The following is a 15,637-nucleotide window of genomic DNA, read 5'->3' as shown; positions in this document are numbered from 1 at the left end:
TTCAAGGCTGCTCCGTCTATTGCAGCATGGATCTCTTCTCCTCATCTTTCAAACTTTTGTTTTTCTCCAGACACCTTTATGAGACTAGATTCTTTTTAATTTCCTGTTTATTCTTGGACTCTTTCTTACACTTTCGCTCAAAAAAAAAAATTCCCATGGTGGCTTATTCTCAGGCTTATAATCTAAAAGGAATGAGACAAGATAAAAATGATAGGAAGGGAAAAGAAAAATTGTTTATTTTTACTAAAACATTGACTTGACAAATTATCCTTCTAAAAATTTTGGGGTCAAAGTTCTTCTTTAAAAATTGTTCCGGTTAACAAGGTTGATATCATCGCATATAAAGACACATGCTTTTTCTTAAAGTATAGAACTCAATGTGACCTTTGATGTTGTGTAAAATAACGTAAGGTTATTTGCTACTATTGGTTTGCCTCTCCAAAATACATAAAATGGAATTTATTGATGAAAAAAAGAGATCAGCTCTAGCTAGAATAAAGTGTCTGAACAATGCAGCAAACCATTTTTTTTCTTTTCAAAACAATGGGAAAATAATAAGCAGCTGATGCAACTTCCTTTATTTTCTTCCTTGAGAGCTGGAAGGATTTGTTTTAGATCTGGTACATAGATAAAGGCTACATGCTGAATGAACTGGATGAGTGCAAAATCCACTAACTATAACAACATTAGAAGAGCCCTGCTTGATAGAATTTTAGGTAGTCCTTGATTTACGACATTTATTCAGCGACCATTTGATATTAAAACAGCACCGAAAAAACCGACTTACAAACCATGACCAAAGTTAAGGCCATTGCAATACTCTCATAGTCCTGTGATCAAAAATAGAGCGTTTGTCAGCCTACCAGTATTTATGACTACAAAGCTGCTGTAACTCTCACTGCCATGCTGTTTTGCCACTCTGCACATTAGTATGCGGTGGCGGCAGTGCCAGGGCTGGAGCTGAAGTAGAGGTCCGGAGTTTCCAGCTGGCTGCCACTTCCCCCCGGCCTCTGCTTTAGCCCCAGTGCCATTGCTATCATTGAGAAATACTGCCTCCAGCCTCATACCATGGCCAGCAATGCCACACCATTCTGCAAAGCCCCCAAATTGCCTCAACACCCTGAGCTTCACATGCTCTGCTCTGCCCTGCTCATCTTCACTGCCTAACGCCATTCTTTAACCTAGTATCCCCATTCTTTCAGCAATCCGGCACCCCATTCTCACAATCCTTTGGAAACCTGATCTATCCTAGATCTTGCAAGAATGGGATAGTGGCTTAGGGATGGCAAAAATCCCATTCTTATGGTGCTTCAGAATCTTCATTATCCAAATCGTGCACGCCATTCCTTCTCCAAATTCAACTGTGAAAGGGTGATGGTGTGGCTGGCTGGGGTGTGAGCTTCAGGTGGCATTTCTCAGTGGCAACAGTGGCCCTGGACCTGAAGCAGAGGCTTGGGGCTACTCGCTGAGGCTGCTAATAACCCTAGGCCTCTATTTTAGCCCAAGTGCCATTGTGCAGGGCTGCTGAAATGTCACAGAGCAGGCGGGAGATAGGCAGTGGGAGAGTTGTTGTGTTGTCCCTGCAGTCATAAGTGCTGTTGGGGCAGATAAGTGGCTGAGGCTTCTGGGGCGTGGCAGCTTTAAGAAGAACTGCTGGACCTAGATGGGGCTTCCAGCAGCAGTTGTGGCTTTGCATTGCAGTGCAGTTACACCCAACTCACACAGGGCCTGTGCCACGCCTCCCAGAGATGCCACCATTCCCCTGTGGTACTCTCACAGTCCTTACTTGGGATTCCATCTGCTTAATGACCCATAATTCTACTTATAATGGCAACTGGGAGAGCTGTCACTAAGCAAATCAGTCACATGACATCTTGCTTAACTATTGCTTTACTTAATGATCAAGATACCTGTCCAAATTGCGGTCATAAGTCAAGGACTACCCTTAAAGGCTTATCTACTTTGCCATTCTTTTCCTATATTAGCCAATCCTGCCAATGTGAATCTTACAAGACACTATAAATTCAAATATGCCTAGCTATAGAATAGAACCGTGATGGTGAACCTATGGCACGTGTGCCACAGGTGGCATGCAAAGCCCTCTCTGTGGGCATGCGAGCCGTCACCCCAGCTCAGCTCCACTGCGTATGTGCACACACCTCTCACCGGCCAGCTATTTTTTGGGTCTGTGCCGTGCATGCGCAGGGTGCATACAGGAGATGTGCATGTATGCACGGAGCGTGTGCACGGGGGTCAGAGTGCATGCTGGGGGGTCGGAGCATGTGCATGGGGGGTCAGGGTGCACGGGGGGTCACTCGCACATTGCATTATGAGTGTGCAGGCATGCACACGTTTGGCACTCAGTGTCGAAAAGGTTAGCAATATTCTTTATTGGCCAAGTGTGACTGGACACACAAGGAATTTGTCTCCAGTGCATAAGCATTCAGTGCACATACAAACAACAAAATGATAAATCATAAATCATAAAAAATAGAATACAAACAACAGTGATAAATTATAAGATACCAATAGGAGAAGGTAATAGGAAAGATGAGAAGGATCTTTATTTTGCACCTAAGCAGCATCATGCAAAAAGTGAGCTGATATTGTATGCTAGTAAATATGAAAGGGGCTATATTTGATTTACTATTCTATAATTCACAAGGCTTTTTACAAACTCAGATTCCTGAATATGACTACAGCAACTTCTAGATCAAGTTATTTCTCAGCAGGATTCCAAACCCCCAACCACAACAACTCTCTCAGGTAATTTGCACAGGAATGAAAGGTATGAGAGACACTATAATGTCCTTTTGATTATTTCATGGATTCACACTTTTAATATATTCATTTATCACAAACAGCATTATCTGAGGCTAACTTTCCCAAACTACGGTCCTCCAAGTGTGCCAGAGACTACAACTTCACCAGTTCCAGGTGTATGTAGATAACATTAATTGGAAATTCCGAGATCAATAATCCCATTCCCCTCTGGCTTTGGAGAGAACCAAGTTGTTTGTTTTATAAAGAAGCATTTTGCAGAGCAAATATTTCTTGCAAAATAACTGAAGGTTCTGTCATGTGAACTCAATTGGTTTGGGGGTTTTAAAACACAAATAAATCCCCTTTTGGCTTGGGATCTCATTATCTCTGGGGCCACTTCTTAAGGCAGAATCTATATCAGCCCAACTGATCTAGTAGGAGTGAGGATCTTCAAGATACCTATTAGAAAAAGACTGGAGCATTGGGACCCAGAGAATGACATTCTTACATATGGAAGAGAGCCCCTTCTCTTTGGAACAGCTTGCTCCAAAGCCAAATGTGCCCCCATCTAATGGCATTTTGTAAAACAGTAAAACCAATCCACTTCAGAAGAGCCTTGGAGTATGATTGGCAGTAGCAGCATTTCTGGTAACTTTATTCATAGTATTAATTGGTTTGAATAGTTTGGTTTTATGAATATTGTTGTGTTTTGTTATTCTTGGAAACTCAAATAAATGACAAGCTATGTAAATTTGTGTCCTCCAGTGAGATACTGATGCACCTGTGACAAGATCAAGCAATGGTAACTCTTAAACAAAGAATTCTTGACATGGATTTACAAATAAAATATAGCTAGAGTTACTTAGAGATCAGTTGGGGCATAGGTGATTCCCTTTGAAACCACCATATCTAGCTCAACTTAAAAATAACAAACTTTAAAGTGTATTTACAGATAGTCCCTGACTTATGATGAGTCGCTTAGCGACCAAAGTTTTGACAGACTCCCAAAATGGGACTTATGTCCTGGTTTTGAAGTTCTGGTGTTCAGCCCTCCCACGCTGCGGTCACATAACTACATTTGGGCGCTTGGCAACTGGCCTGTATTTATGACCATTTGCAGCATACTGCGGTCATAACCATGATTTATGATTTTTTGCAGGAAAACTATTTATTTCCAGTTTCTAACAAAGACCGCCCCATAGCGAATATTGGATTTGATCCCCATCCTGTTCATGTCGGAGGCACAGTTGAAAGCGCTTCCAAGTTGAAAAGATTAGCAGGTGACATCACCATTGCCCAGGGGATGCCCGGGGAGAGGGTGGCTCCTTTCATATCCCTGTCAAGGAGTTGGAGCGAATGATGGGGGCTCACTCCATCATGCAGCAGCACTCAGGTCTCAAATGCAGGCTTGTAAACCTCCAATCCAGCATCCTAACCATGTCAGCCACTGAGCTCCTCAATGACTTTGATTAATGACTGTGGATTCACATTATAATCACTGCATTTGCTTAACAACCACCACACAAAAAAAATTCAAAAATCCTGTCTAGTCACGTGATGACCTGCTTTACGATCGTCATGATTTATGACTGAAATTGTGGTCTCAATTATAGTCATAACTCAAGGACTATCTGTATGCTACTGAAATCTAATAATTTACTATCAGCGGTGCTGAAGAGCAAAAATCACAAAAACCCCGCTCCTGAAATGCTTTGTCCGTGCTAGGATAGGAGCACTGAATCATAGGATCCTCTCCTTTTGTACCAAGACATCCACAATGATCTACCTAACACCTTTAGCTCATTTCTAGTTTGGATAGAATTCCATACGCAACTTCTTTAGGCAGATAAAGTTCCCAAGATAAATGTTGCAGTTGCAAAGTCTTTTATTTGTAGCTTCTAGAATCTGCACACTGTTGAGAGCAAAACAGGCTGTGCACAACTACAGGACTTTTTCATTATGCAAGTTGCACTGTAATTTCTACTATGTTCATAAGTTTGTTTTGAAGCCTGGGTCAGTGATATGCAATAAAGTTTGATGGACTGATGTTATTGAAGCAGAAGTGACACCTGCTTTCTAATACAATAGCGGGCACTGGCAGCCTGGAGACATTGTGGGGGGAGGGGGAGAGGAAATGACTCAGGTTTATTAACTACCACCTTGAGGAAACCGATACTACCTTGAAATTATTGTGAGGAATTAATCCACAATTTCCCGCAGCTAGAAAATAATCAACTCAAAGACCGTTGAGAACACTGTCTTGCACATTAATAAAACCATGCAGGCACATGCTTATTTTTAGCCTTGTAAATGATAGCCTGGTGCTGTGAACAAACAAAATGAAGCATTCATGAAGATGTTTGTAAATCTGTCAACAAAAAGCCATGTAATATAATCTATTAACTATCTATGTTTGCAGCTCTTTAAAAGGTGCATGTCAAGGGCCATTGTTAAAATCTGTTCCAGTGCAGGAATAGATTCTTTTGCTTTTTAACCCCTTGTGAAAAATGCCCCATTCTGAGGAACTGCAGAGACATCATGGCCACCACTTCAACATGCAAAATAAAACTATCATTTTAGCTCAATTTCCTGTAGCCTGCTCTGTAAGCCACCAAAAAGGCATTGGATCACGGGACGGGGAATGAATGCTTGACAGCCTGTCCTTTCAACTCCATCCAATGCGGACAAACTGCTTGAATTCTGATCATTCCTTTATAATACAATAAGATTAAATCAGTTTACCTTTTAAACCAGTTTATTAAACAGTTTATTACTCTTGGACTAATCCCAGCTTTCCAAATGGAACCAATATTTCTGTAAACAGTTGTAAATCAGCTCTTATTGCAGTGGAGGGATCAACCCCTTTTTTTGTACATATGCAATCAACTTTTTGTTAGGACGTGTCTGGTTATGATAAATAATTCAAAGTTCATTATCAGATGTGACCTTTTATTCTCGCAAGAAAAACTCTGCTACAGGTTTGTGTTGAGTATAAAATAAATGAAGTCAATGATTGTCTGAGGGTTTGAATTTTTTTCTTTCTGAAGCGAAGAAAACAAATACATTTTACTTTATCTCCCCAAGGTAGATATTTCATCTCAGCAAGCCTTCTTTATCATAAACAACATGGAAAATCAATATTAAGTTTGTAAATCTAAGGGAATATTCTGTTAGGCTATATTTACGCTTACAATAAAACACAGTGTACTACTTTACACAGTGGTACCATGTTTCCCCAAAAATAAGACTTATATTCTTTTGACACTCTCCCCCAAAATAAGGGCTTGCCCTTATTATCGAGGGGGGGGTGTCTTATTATTTTGGGGGTGCAGGAGGCGGTGAGTGTGGGACTGGATGTCCCGTCACTACCGTTGCCTCCCCTCCCTGTTCTTCGCGCCGGCTGAACCGCCCAACACATCCCACCCCACCTCAATGGCAACAGCTGCTTCCCTTCCCCGCCGTCTCTTTATCAAGAGGGGTGGCAGGTGGGGCGGGAGAGAAGTGAGATGCATGGAGCGAGATGTGGCTCTCCTTGCTGTTTCTTCTCCCACCCTCGCCAAGCATGACAGGGCTCCTGCCCCTCGCTTAGCCACTTGCCCCCTTTAGGGATGCAATTTGGGGGTCGCAGGTAGGGTGGGTGAGAAGCAGGATGCGCGTTTTACCTTTCCAGCTCCATTGCGTTCCTCGCCGTTGTATCCAGGGAAACACGCTGTAAAAGAAAGCCTTCTCATGAGTTCAATCAAACTTCTCAAACTCGCGAGAAGGTTTTCTTTTACAGCGTGTTTCCCTGGACACAATGGCGAGGAAAGTGACGGAGCTTGAAAGGTAAGACCTGCGTCCCACTTCTCGCCCGCCCCACCTGCCACTCCCAAATTGCAACCCTAAAGAGGTCAGGTGGCTAAGCAAGGGGCAGGAGCCCTGCCATGCCCAGTGAGGGGGGGGAGAAGAGACGCCAAGGGGAGCCACATCTCGCTCCACACGTCTTGCTTCTCCCCCACCCCACTTGCCATCCCTCTCGATAAAGAGACAGCAGGGAAGGGAAGCAGCCAAGCTGCTGTTATCATTCGGGTGGGGTGGGACGTGTTGGGCCACTCGGCTGTTGCGAAGAGCCGTTTTCATAACATTTTTCACTTCATTTCATTTAATCAATATTTCATTTTATTACTGAGCTGATATGTAATATTTTTTTCAAGATCATATCTAAGAGGATATAATCTAGGAATTTCAACCTATTGAGAGCTATGAAAATCTTGCATTTCTATTTCTTCTTTTTCTTAGCTGAGTAGATTTTTCTTTGTGTCTTTTTTTGCTTTTCTCTTTCTGCCTAGCACAATCTTTCTTGCCTTCACTCAGAAGAGAGTTAACTTGCTCACTTGTTGCCTTTGTCATGGAGAGACCCTTGCTTAGGCTGGCTACAGGTAGCCCTTCTGTTAGTAAACCTGTTTTTTTCCTTAGGCTGTACAAGCTCCTGGACTGCCTTTCCCAGTAAGTCTCACCTTATGCCCAGAAAACTATGGAATATTCTTCTGTCCTGTTACTGGGAAAAGCACAAGTTGAGCTGACATGAGTTTCAGTGCTGCTTCCACCATGATGCTCCTCTTCCCAGAACACTTTCCATGCCCTAAACTAAGGGTGTCAAACTTGCGGCCCACAGGCCGGATGCGTCACACGCTGGCCACGCCCACCCCCGGTTTAGCAAAGGGGAAAAAAGTCATGATACATCACGTGACGACAACATGACACTGTGAGTTTGATGTCCCTGCCCTAAACTGTTTGTCTAATGGCCTGGCCTTTCTACTCAGGGTAGAAGGTATTTGTGGTAAACCACAGAAAATGATTTGGAAGGCCACACTCAGCTCTGCTCACTCTGTTTTCATTGTGACACACAAATCCCTTTTGATGGCATTTTTATAAGGCAACTGGACACTTCTTCTTTGACCCCCTGTAAGCATTTTATTTATTTAGCATTTTATTATTACACATTTCCGGAAATAAAATGCTATTTTGTCACTGTTGTTGTTTTTTTTTAAAGAGAATATTTCAAAGTCTTGACTCAATTCTTTTAACATGCTACAGAAATATTCTACTAAATATGTCATTCTACTTAGAGTTAGTAGGTTCATTTAACCATCTCTAAATATTTATTCTGGTCACGGGGAACCTCTGCCCAGTGTCTTCCAGCTCACACTGCATCCTCTCACCTACCAGCACCTTCATCTCCTCAAAATCTACCTCACTGTTTTTGTCTTCATATTTGAAACCTATCTCCAAGAAATTAGGTTCTTCTTTCTTTTGAGGGATGAGAATATGGAGGCTATGTGGATGTGAATAGGAAAACTATGGAAACAGATGTACACAAGTGTGAAAGTGTGAATAGGACAATGGTGGAAAAGTGCACTGGCAGATATAATTGTGTTTGCAGAAATAACGAGGGAAAATGTTGCATGATATTAAGAGATACAGGCATGCATTTATCCCTCCTTTCCCAGTATAGGGCCTCCCCAGAAGCTATCAAGATGAGCAAGTGGTTCTTTGAAAACAATTCCCCATCTGGAAGCATTCATACTGGCTGTTGCATTCCCAAGAAAAGTCATTTCCTAATCTTTTTTTCCCTAGAAACTGTTTCGAATCGGGAAGATGAATGGGGAAAACAATAACTAATTATGGTACAATTGTATGCATACTTACTCTGAAACAAATTTGATTTTTTTTTTCTTCTCAGAAACCATATCACTCCGCTGAGATAACTGGATATTTAAAGGAGACAGTCTGTATACCATATGATCAAAAACAGAAATGTGTTTTCCTCATAAAATCTGACTCGCTTGGATATTAGGAAAACATATTACAATTTGAGGCTCCATTCTCTCTAATGAATGCTAGACAGAGCACACAAATCATCTACAACAGCAGATTTTTTTTCAATTATAATAGAGAGTAAAAACCACAAAACTGGTTAAATTTTAAAAACTGGATACTTTGACCTGTAATGAGTTACAGACTTGGGCAATAATAACTCACAGTCCAATCAAGTAATTTTGTCCACACTCAGCAAGGTAATTAATAATAGTAAGAACCAAATAGAAAAAGTGAGATGTATAAACATTTTTGTCTTATCTAAAAGTGCTCCCCCCTCCCTGGATGGGAGTTCAGAAACATACCCATGATGACAGGAATGTATTCCTTTTTCTACAGATAGTGGAGTGATGCAGAATGCAATTGCCTTAGCAATAAAGTTTCTTTTTCTCTCACACAATATTTTAGATTTGGTGAATCCATCTGCATTCAGTGCTGTGATAATACTGTTACATCTGAAGGCTACATGGGTTGAAATAATATTTTTGATGTGGTTCCCTATTGGTTGCACACCAAATGGAGGAGCCAAAATAAATGGCTTCAAAGAGGCGGGCTCTCCATTATTTTCTAATAGCAAAACTTTAGCAGGTTATGTCATGAAGTGCATGGACGTAACATGTCCCAATTAAGCCATAGATAGATTGTTAGTGGTGGCATGAAAGCACTATTGATGTCTTTAGCAACAAAGAAGATCACTTCCTAGGTACTGCATGGTAAACCTTGGAGAGGAAGAGAGTCTCTCAAGTAATTTTGTTGCACAAAAAACAGAAGCCTACTCCTTGGTATCCATAGAAGCAAAACAACTGATTCTGGTTTGAACTGTACTATACCCAAGCCAATAACTTTTTATTTGACTAAGAATTACTTTAGTAGGTTGTTAACTGTAAACATGTTCTTGTTATCCGCTCAATACTCCTGATTTGTTTGCGGGGAGAAAAAAAATACTGTGTCAGTATCTCACATAGCCAAAACAGACTTTTTACAGAAGGAAAACTTTTCAGTTTACATTTACCTTTAGCACAGTGATATTCCACGCAAAACTCTCAATTGCTTTGCTGAGTTTTCTTCCTTTCAAGCCTTCCTTTGTTCCTAAGTTGTGTAGTTCTTCATGGAGCTCCATTCCTAACAAAATATGGGGCACAGTAATTACAGGCAGTTATTGAAGGAAAGTAAATTTTTGAAAAGTTGTAACTGTTTATTATGATCCAGATGTTTTACAGACAATAGGTAATCAATCTGGTGCTGGCAAAACCTGTGTGCCTTCAAACGTCGCTCTTGATGCTCAGCAGTTTCCCTGCCTAAAAGCATGTTTTAATAAAACAATAATTAACTTATAACCACTATGCTCCAAAATACCAAAAAACAAGCACCCTTGAAGTGATGTCCCGGTGCCTGGAGGCCGTACAGATCTGGATGGGGAGGAACAGACTCAGGCTCAACCCATCCAAGACCGAGTGGCTGTGGTTTCCGACATCCCGATATAGTCAGTTGGTGCCATCACTGACTATTGGGGGCGAGTCATTGGCCCCCACGGAGAGGGCTCGCAACTTGGGGGTCCTCTGGACTCACAGATGTCTTTAGAAGAGCACTTGACGGCTGTGGCCGGGAGGGCGTTTTATCAGGTTCGCCTGATTTGCCAGTTGCGTCCCTTTCTGGATCGGGACTCGTTAAATACGGTCACTCACGCCCTCGTCACTTCCCACCTGGATTACTGCAATGCTCTCTACATGGGGCTCCCCTTGAGGAGCACCCAGAGGCCCCAGCTGGTCCAGAATGTGGCCGCGCGGGTGGTTATGGGAGCGACAGGGCGCTCCCATGTGACCCCCCCTCCTGTGCAAGTTGCACTGGCTCCCGGTGGTCTTCCGGGTGCGCTTCAAGGTTTTGGTTACCACCTTTAGAGCACTCCATGGCTTAGGACCGGGGTATTTATGAGACCGCCTGCTGCCACCAGTAGCCTCTCACTGACCAGTATGCTCCCATAGAGAGGGGCTCCTCAGGGTGCCGTCGGCCAAACAATATCGACTGCCGGCCCCCAGGGGGAGAACCTTCTCTGTGGGGGCACCCGCAATCTGAAACGAGCTCCCCCCGGAGATACGGAAGATCCTGGACCTGCACGCTTTCCGCCGTGCCATCAAAACATTTCTTTTCCAGCAGGCCAGCCTGGCCTAACCTCTCTTTTAAACTTTTTAAAAAATTTTAAAATTCTTCAATTTTAAATTTGTCTTATAAATTTGGGGTGTTTTAAATTTCGTTTTCCGGGCCAATTATTTAATTGTATTTTAATGGTTTTTTAACATTTGTATTATATGTATTTTATTTGGCTGTTCACCGCCCTGAGTCCTTTGGGAGTAGGGTGGTATACAAATTCAATAAATAATAATAATAATAATAATAATAATAATAATAATAATAATAATAATAATAATAATAATAATTTATTTGCAGCAATACATTAGGTCCCACAACCTTGTAAGTAAGCAAGCAACCTACAAAGGTTGAATGAAAAGTAATGGCTCCAGCTCCATAACTTTAGTTTAAATGGGAATACTTGAATAAATGAAACAAGAAAATAATCCTTTGAACGAGCTTTCTTGTTGCCAGTATTTACAGTACTTCTCCACATAATCATCACCATTCTCTACTCGATTCTGCCAACAATGAACAATGTTCATAAAACCATAACAAATTAACTTTCTTCAACTAAGTCCTAATGGTCTTTTCCACCTCTTCATTTGAATCCAGCTGATGTTTGCAAAGGTATTCCTTCAATTTTAGGGAGTGTAGAAGTTGTATAACTCCAAGTCTGAGCTATTTGGTGGATGGGATAACACAATGAGATCCACTTGGCAACTGAAATGGCCTTTTGGGTGATTTGTTAAAGTGTGAGACCTAGCATTATCATATTGCAAAAGATTTTCCTCCTTATACTTCCAAATTTGAATTCTTTTCAATCATACCAAAGTTTTGTGTGTTGCAGTACAGCATTGAGTTGATAAGTGGAGCTAGGTTCGAGAAAATCCATGTGAATTATACATCTGCATCCTCAAAAAGACTATGACCATGAATTTTCCTGGGTTTTAATTTCCCCACCTCCACCTCCACAAGCTTTGTGAATATATTCCATGGGCTGAAGCTTCATTTCTAGGTCATAATAATGAGCCTCTGTTTTATGGCTGTCACAATCTTTTGAAGCAATTCTTCCCCTTCCTTATCACAGCATGACAGTAATTGCTGGCAAATTTCAATTTTTGAAACTTTTATCTCTACTGTTGTCATGCAAAGAACACATCTTGTTACTAACTTTCTAACACAGAAACACATCAATTTTGTGATCTATACGTTTCTGTCAAATGTCAAGCTGGACAGTAATTTCCCTTTGAGTGGTACATAGAATATCCTTAATCAGACTTAGCTATATGAAATGTAATAGTTAATATCACAGGTTGTTTCCTTTTTTCTTAATCACATGAAACTGATCTTCTTTGGTTTACCTTCTTGAATTTTTTGGACCAGCAATACACAATACAGTCAATATAGTCATAATTATAAACAACATGTATTCAGTGACAAATTTCAGTTGGAGGAACTTTTTCAGCAGCCAAAAATTCAATTATGGAGCACTACTTCAAGAGTACTGAAGGTTCATTTCATGAATAGTGACTTTTTTTTTTAACAGTAGTTTCCCACCAACTGAAGCAAAGAAGCAGATTCTAAAGAACATGTCAAAGCTTTTAGGATGTTAGTAGAGCCATGTGTTAGCAACTTAAAACACTGGAAACATTCCTTTCACTTCAACCCACGTACAGGTAGTTTGTTTTCTGTTAATGTGACTGATCATGCTTTCTGAATTGGAAGGAAAAAAGCTGATTTGAAGTTTGCATCTGTCAACCATACCTTAAAGCAACAGCACTGATGTCTCTGGTTTAAAGATATTTCTAAGAAGTGCTATGTACATGTCTGCCATGCTTCAAATCATTTCTTTCCCTTCAACTGTTGATCCTTCTGCATCCCTAACTTCTATTTGGCTTACTGTTTTATCCTAATCAAACACTGAGTTTCACAAAAGACATGAGGATTATCCCAAAGCTTCATGAAGAGTCATAGTCTCCATTTGCAGGTCTGCCAGTCTCCCACATAATTATTGGTTCTTGTTTATTTCATTCTGAAAAAAATTAAAAGCTTAATTGCTGAGAAAAAATGAAAACAAACAGTAATGCAAGCAATTAGTTTTATCCAGTGTGTGGGGTATGGTAAATATTGGATTCACTAAAATCAATTCAAGCCATAGTTATACTGTATGACCTGGGTCTTTTTAAACTGTTACAGTGATATTACTCTGGTTGATAAAATGTAATTAAGTCCATTTAAGCATGTTTCTAACAAAGTAATCAGGCTTGTTACAGACACTTGTAAAGCTTAAATTAATGAAAATCTATTTAATTAAATACATGCTACTTTTTAATTAGAGTAATCTCTAACCCACTTATGTGACTCAAAATGCACACACATACACACATAGCTTTTAGGAAGGGAAAGGGCTTTTAACATTTTAAAAAGGCAGTCATATTTCTTGAGTAGCACATTGCAGATAAAAGTGAAACTATTTAAAATGCTTATTCACTAGAGACTAATTTTTCAGAATGACAATGACTCCACAAATTACACTAAGCAAAAATTTAGTTTATTGGGTTTCCTTAACATTTCAATCCCCAACCTAGCACCTTCCAGATGTGTTGGAACTACAAGTCCTAGAATTCCCAAGTCTGGGGAGTCAAACTTAGTGTGCAGTAGTGAACAGAGCCACTGTCATTTTAATTGTTCATGGTTTAGCATGTTTTATGAACTTGATAAAGTATTCATAAAGCATGGCTTAATGCAATCAGTTTTATTCTTATACTTCTTGTCTCTCTGTATATTTTTATCTGGATAAAATCAGGTGCTACTTTTGGAAGTTGTTTTATTTCTGCTTGTTTGACCAGAAAAAGAATGTTAAGTGTGGACTGTGTGAAGAATATAAACCATAGCCTAATTCCCTTCAAGATTTAGGAATTATGTCTCACTATTATACTTCATCATTTGCTTCTACTAATTACTGCACAATATACTACATGGGATCTTGTAATGAAATTTCACCACCTACAGCTATTTAGAAAGTTATAAAGGAATGTTTACACAACAGTTTTGTGTAGCACACTAAGTACATGAGTACAGTACAGTATGTTTCAGAAGCTATTAAGATGTGCTCTATGTTCTTCTTTTTATTACCTGCATGGGCAGAACTAAGACTTCAGAAGCTTTACCATATGTTGTAGTTAAATGGAGTAGGTTTGTTTGGTGCAACAAAAAAGGATTAATATTAACCAGAAGCAATTTTAAAGAAACTCATTCCAAATGATTAGTGCTAGCTACAATTCCAGATCACCCCATGATTGACTAAAACTGAAAGGGAAAGAATGTGGTAATTTCCTCTTGGTAATTGGAGAAGAGAGGAAGAAGTCTGTATGTCCAAGGTTTAATGTTGTTTTTCTTCCATCCAGGAGTAGCAATGTGTACAAGACACCAGCAGATGATGTGGAACCCGAACATTAAACAATGAGTCAAAATCACATGTGGGATCTTAAGGAGTGAGCAGCAATTATTTTTTGAATTACTAATCTTTAAAAATGTTATGCTGAAGTATGACTTTAAATGGCAGATGAACATGGCCAGGGTAATATTTTCCATTTAATATAGGTAGACAAATTCATTTACCAGTCCAGGGATCATACTAGTACTAAACCCATCCTTAAGAAAAGGTTTAGCTTTATGTGAACTGTGCATTAATTGAAAAGCTCGGTAGTGAACTTTCAATCAATATTTATTGATTACTGTGCCTGTGCTGCAGAAAAACACAACATTTTTTCACTCGGAATGTATAATTCCACTTTTCACTCACCTGACCTTAGATTTCAAATAGGAGTCATTCCCACATGCCAGCAATTGAACTTCAATCAGAACAGAGCTGGAAGGGATCTTCAGGTGTTCTAGTCCAACCCCCTGCTCAAGCAGGAGACCCTATACAATTTCAGACAAATGACTGTCCAGTCTCTTCTTAAAAATCTCCAGTGATGAAGCATCCACAACTTCTGAAGGCAAGTTGGTTAATTGTCATCACTGTTAGGAAGTTTCTCCTTAATTCCAGGTTGCTTCTCTCCTTGATTAGTTTCCATCCATTGTTTCTTGTCCTGTCCTTTGGTGCTTTGGAAAATTGACCCTTTCCTCTTTGTAGCAACCTCTCAAATATTGGAATGCTGCTATCATGTCACCCCTAGTCCTTCTTTTCTCTAGACTAAACAAACCCAAATCCTGCAACCCTTCTTCATATGTTTCACATGTCTCCAGGTCTTTAATAATCTTAGTCACTCTTCTTTGCACTTTTTCCAAACTCAACATCTTTTTTGTAATGTGGTGACTAAAACTGGCTGCAGTATTCCAGGTGTGGCCTTACTAAGGATTTATAAAGCGGTACTAATACTTCACACGATTTTGATTCTATGCCTCTGTTTATACAACCAAGGATTTTTTGGCTGCTGCTGCACACTGCTGCCTCATATTTAAGTGATCTTAACTTCTTAACTTCTCAGGACAAATTATAAAAACATACTTTTTGAGAAATTTTCAGCTCCACCTCACTTCCAATTCTTTAGCTACTACCCTTGTAAGAAATGAAAAATGTGCTAAGAAACTGTGATATAGAAATCAAAAAAATAAATAAATTCTCAAATCCAAGTTTTAAAAATGTAGTCTATTATGAAATGTTTGGGCTCCTTATGATACATACAGTTTCTTGGACATAGATAAAACTTATTATAATGTACATTAATCAAAGAGTGTTACCTGCTTTCTGACACTGAATGATTTTGTCATAAACAGTATCTGCTGTTTCTACAAGAAACTTGCTCTCTTGAATCATCTGTTAGAGGAAATCAAACAAAGAAATGTCAGTTTGATCGTCTCTGTCACAACTATTTGATGTTCA

General features: G+C 39.9%; 1 protein-coding gene across 2 annotated transcripts in view; it reads right to left on the bottom strand.

Annotated features, from left to right (window-relative positions):
* Positions 1-15,637, bottom strand: part of PLCL1 (phospholipase C like 1 (inactive)) — a 242,434-nt gene that overhangs the window by 17,746 nt on the left and 209,051 nt on the right. For both annotated transcript variants that reach the window (XM_034430151.2, XM_087882132.1), the window contains exons 4-5: positions 15,496-15,571; positions 9,632-9,741 (exon numbers count right to left, since the gene is read on the bottom strand). In XM_034430151.2, coding sequence (XP_034286042.2) covers positions 9,632-9,741; positions 15,496-15,571 — 186 coding nt within the window. The remainder of the gene's footprint in view (positions 1-9,631; positions 9,742-15,495; positions 15,572-15,637) is intronic.

The sequence above is a fragment of the Pantherophis guttatus genome, chromosome 1 (assembly GCF_059756535.1).
Source record: "Pantherophis guttatus breed Tessera chromosome 1, ASM5975653v1, whole genome shotgun sequence".
NCBI classification, from domain to species: domain Eukaryota; kingdom Metazoa; phylum Chordata; class Lepidosauria; order Squamata; family Colubridae; genus Pantherophis; species Pantherophis guttatus.
Note: the sequence above shows the minus strand (reverse complement) of the source record. Positions and strands in the feature narration are given on the sequence as shown.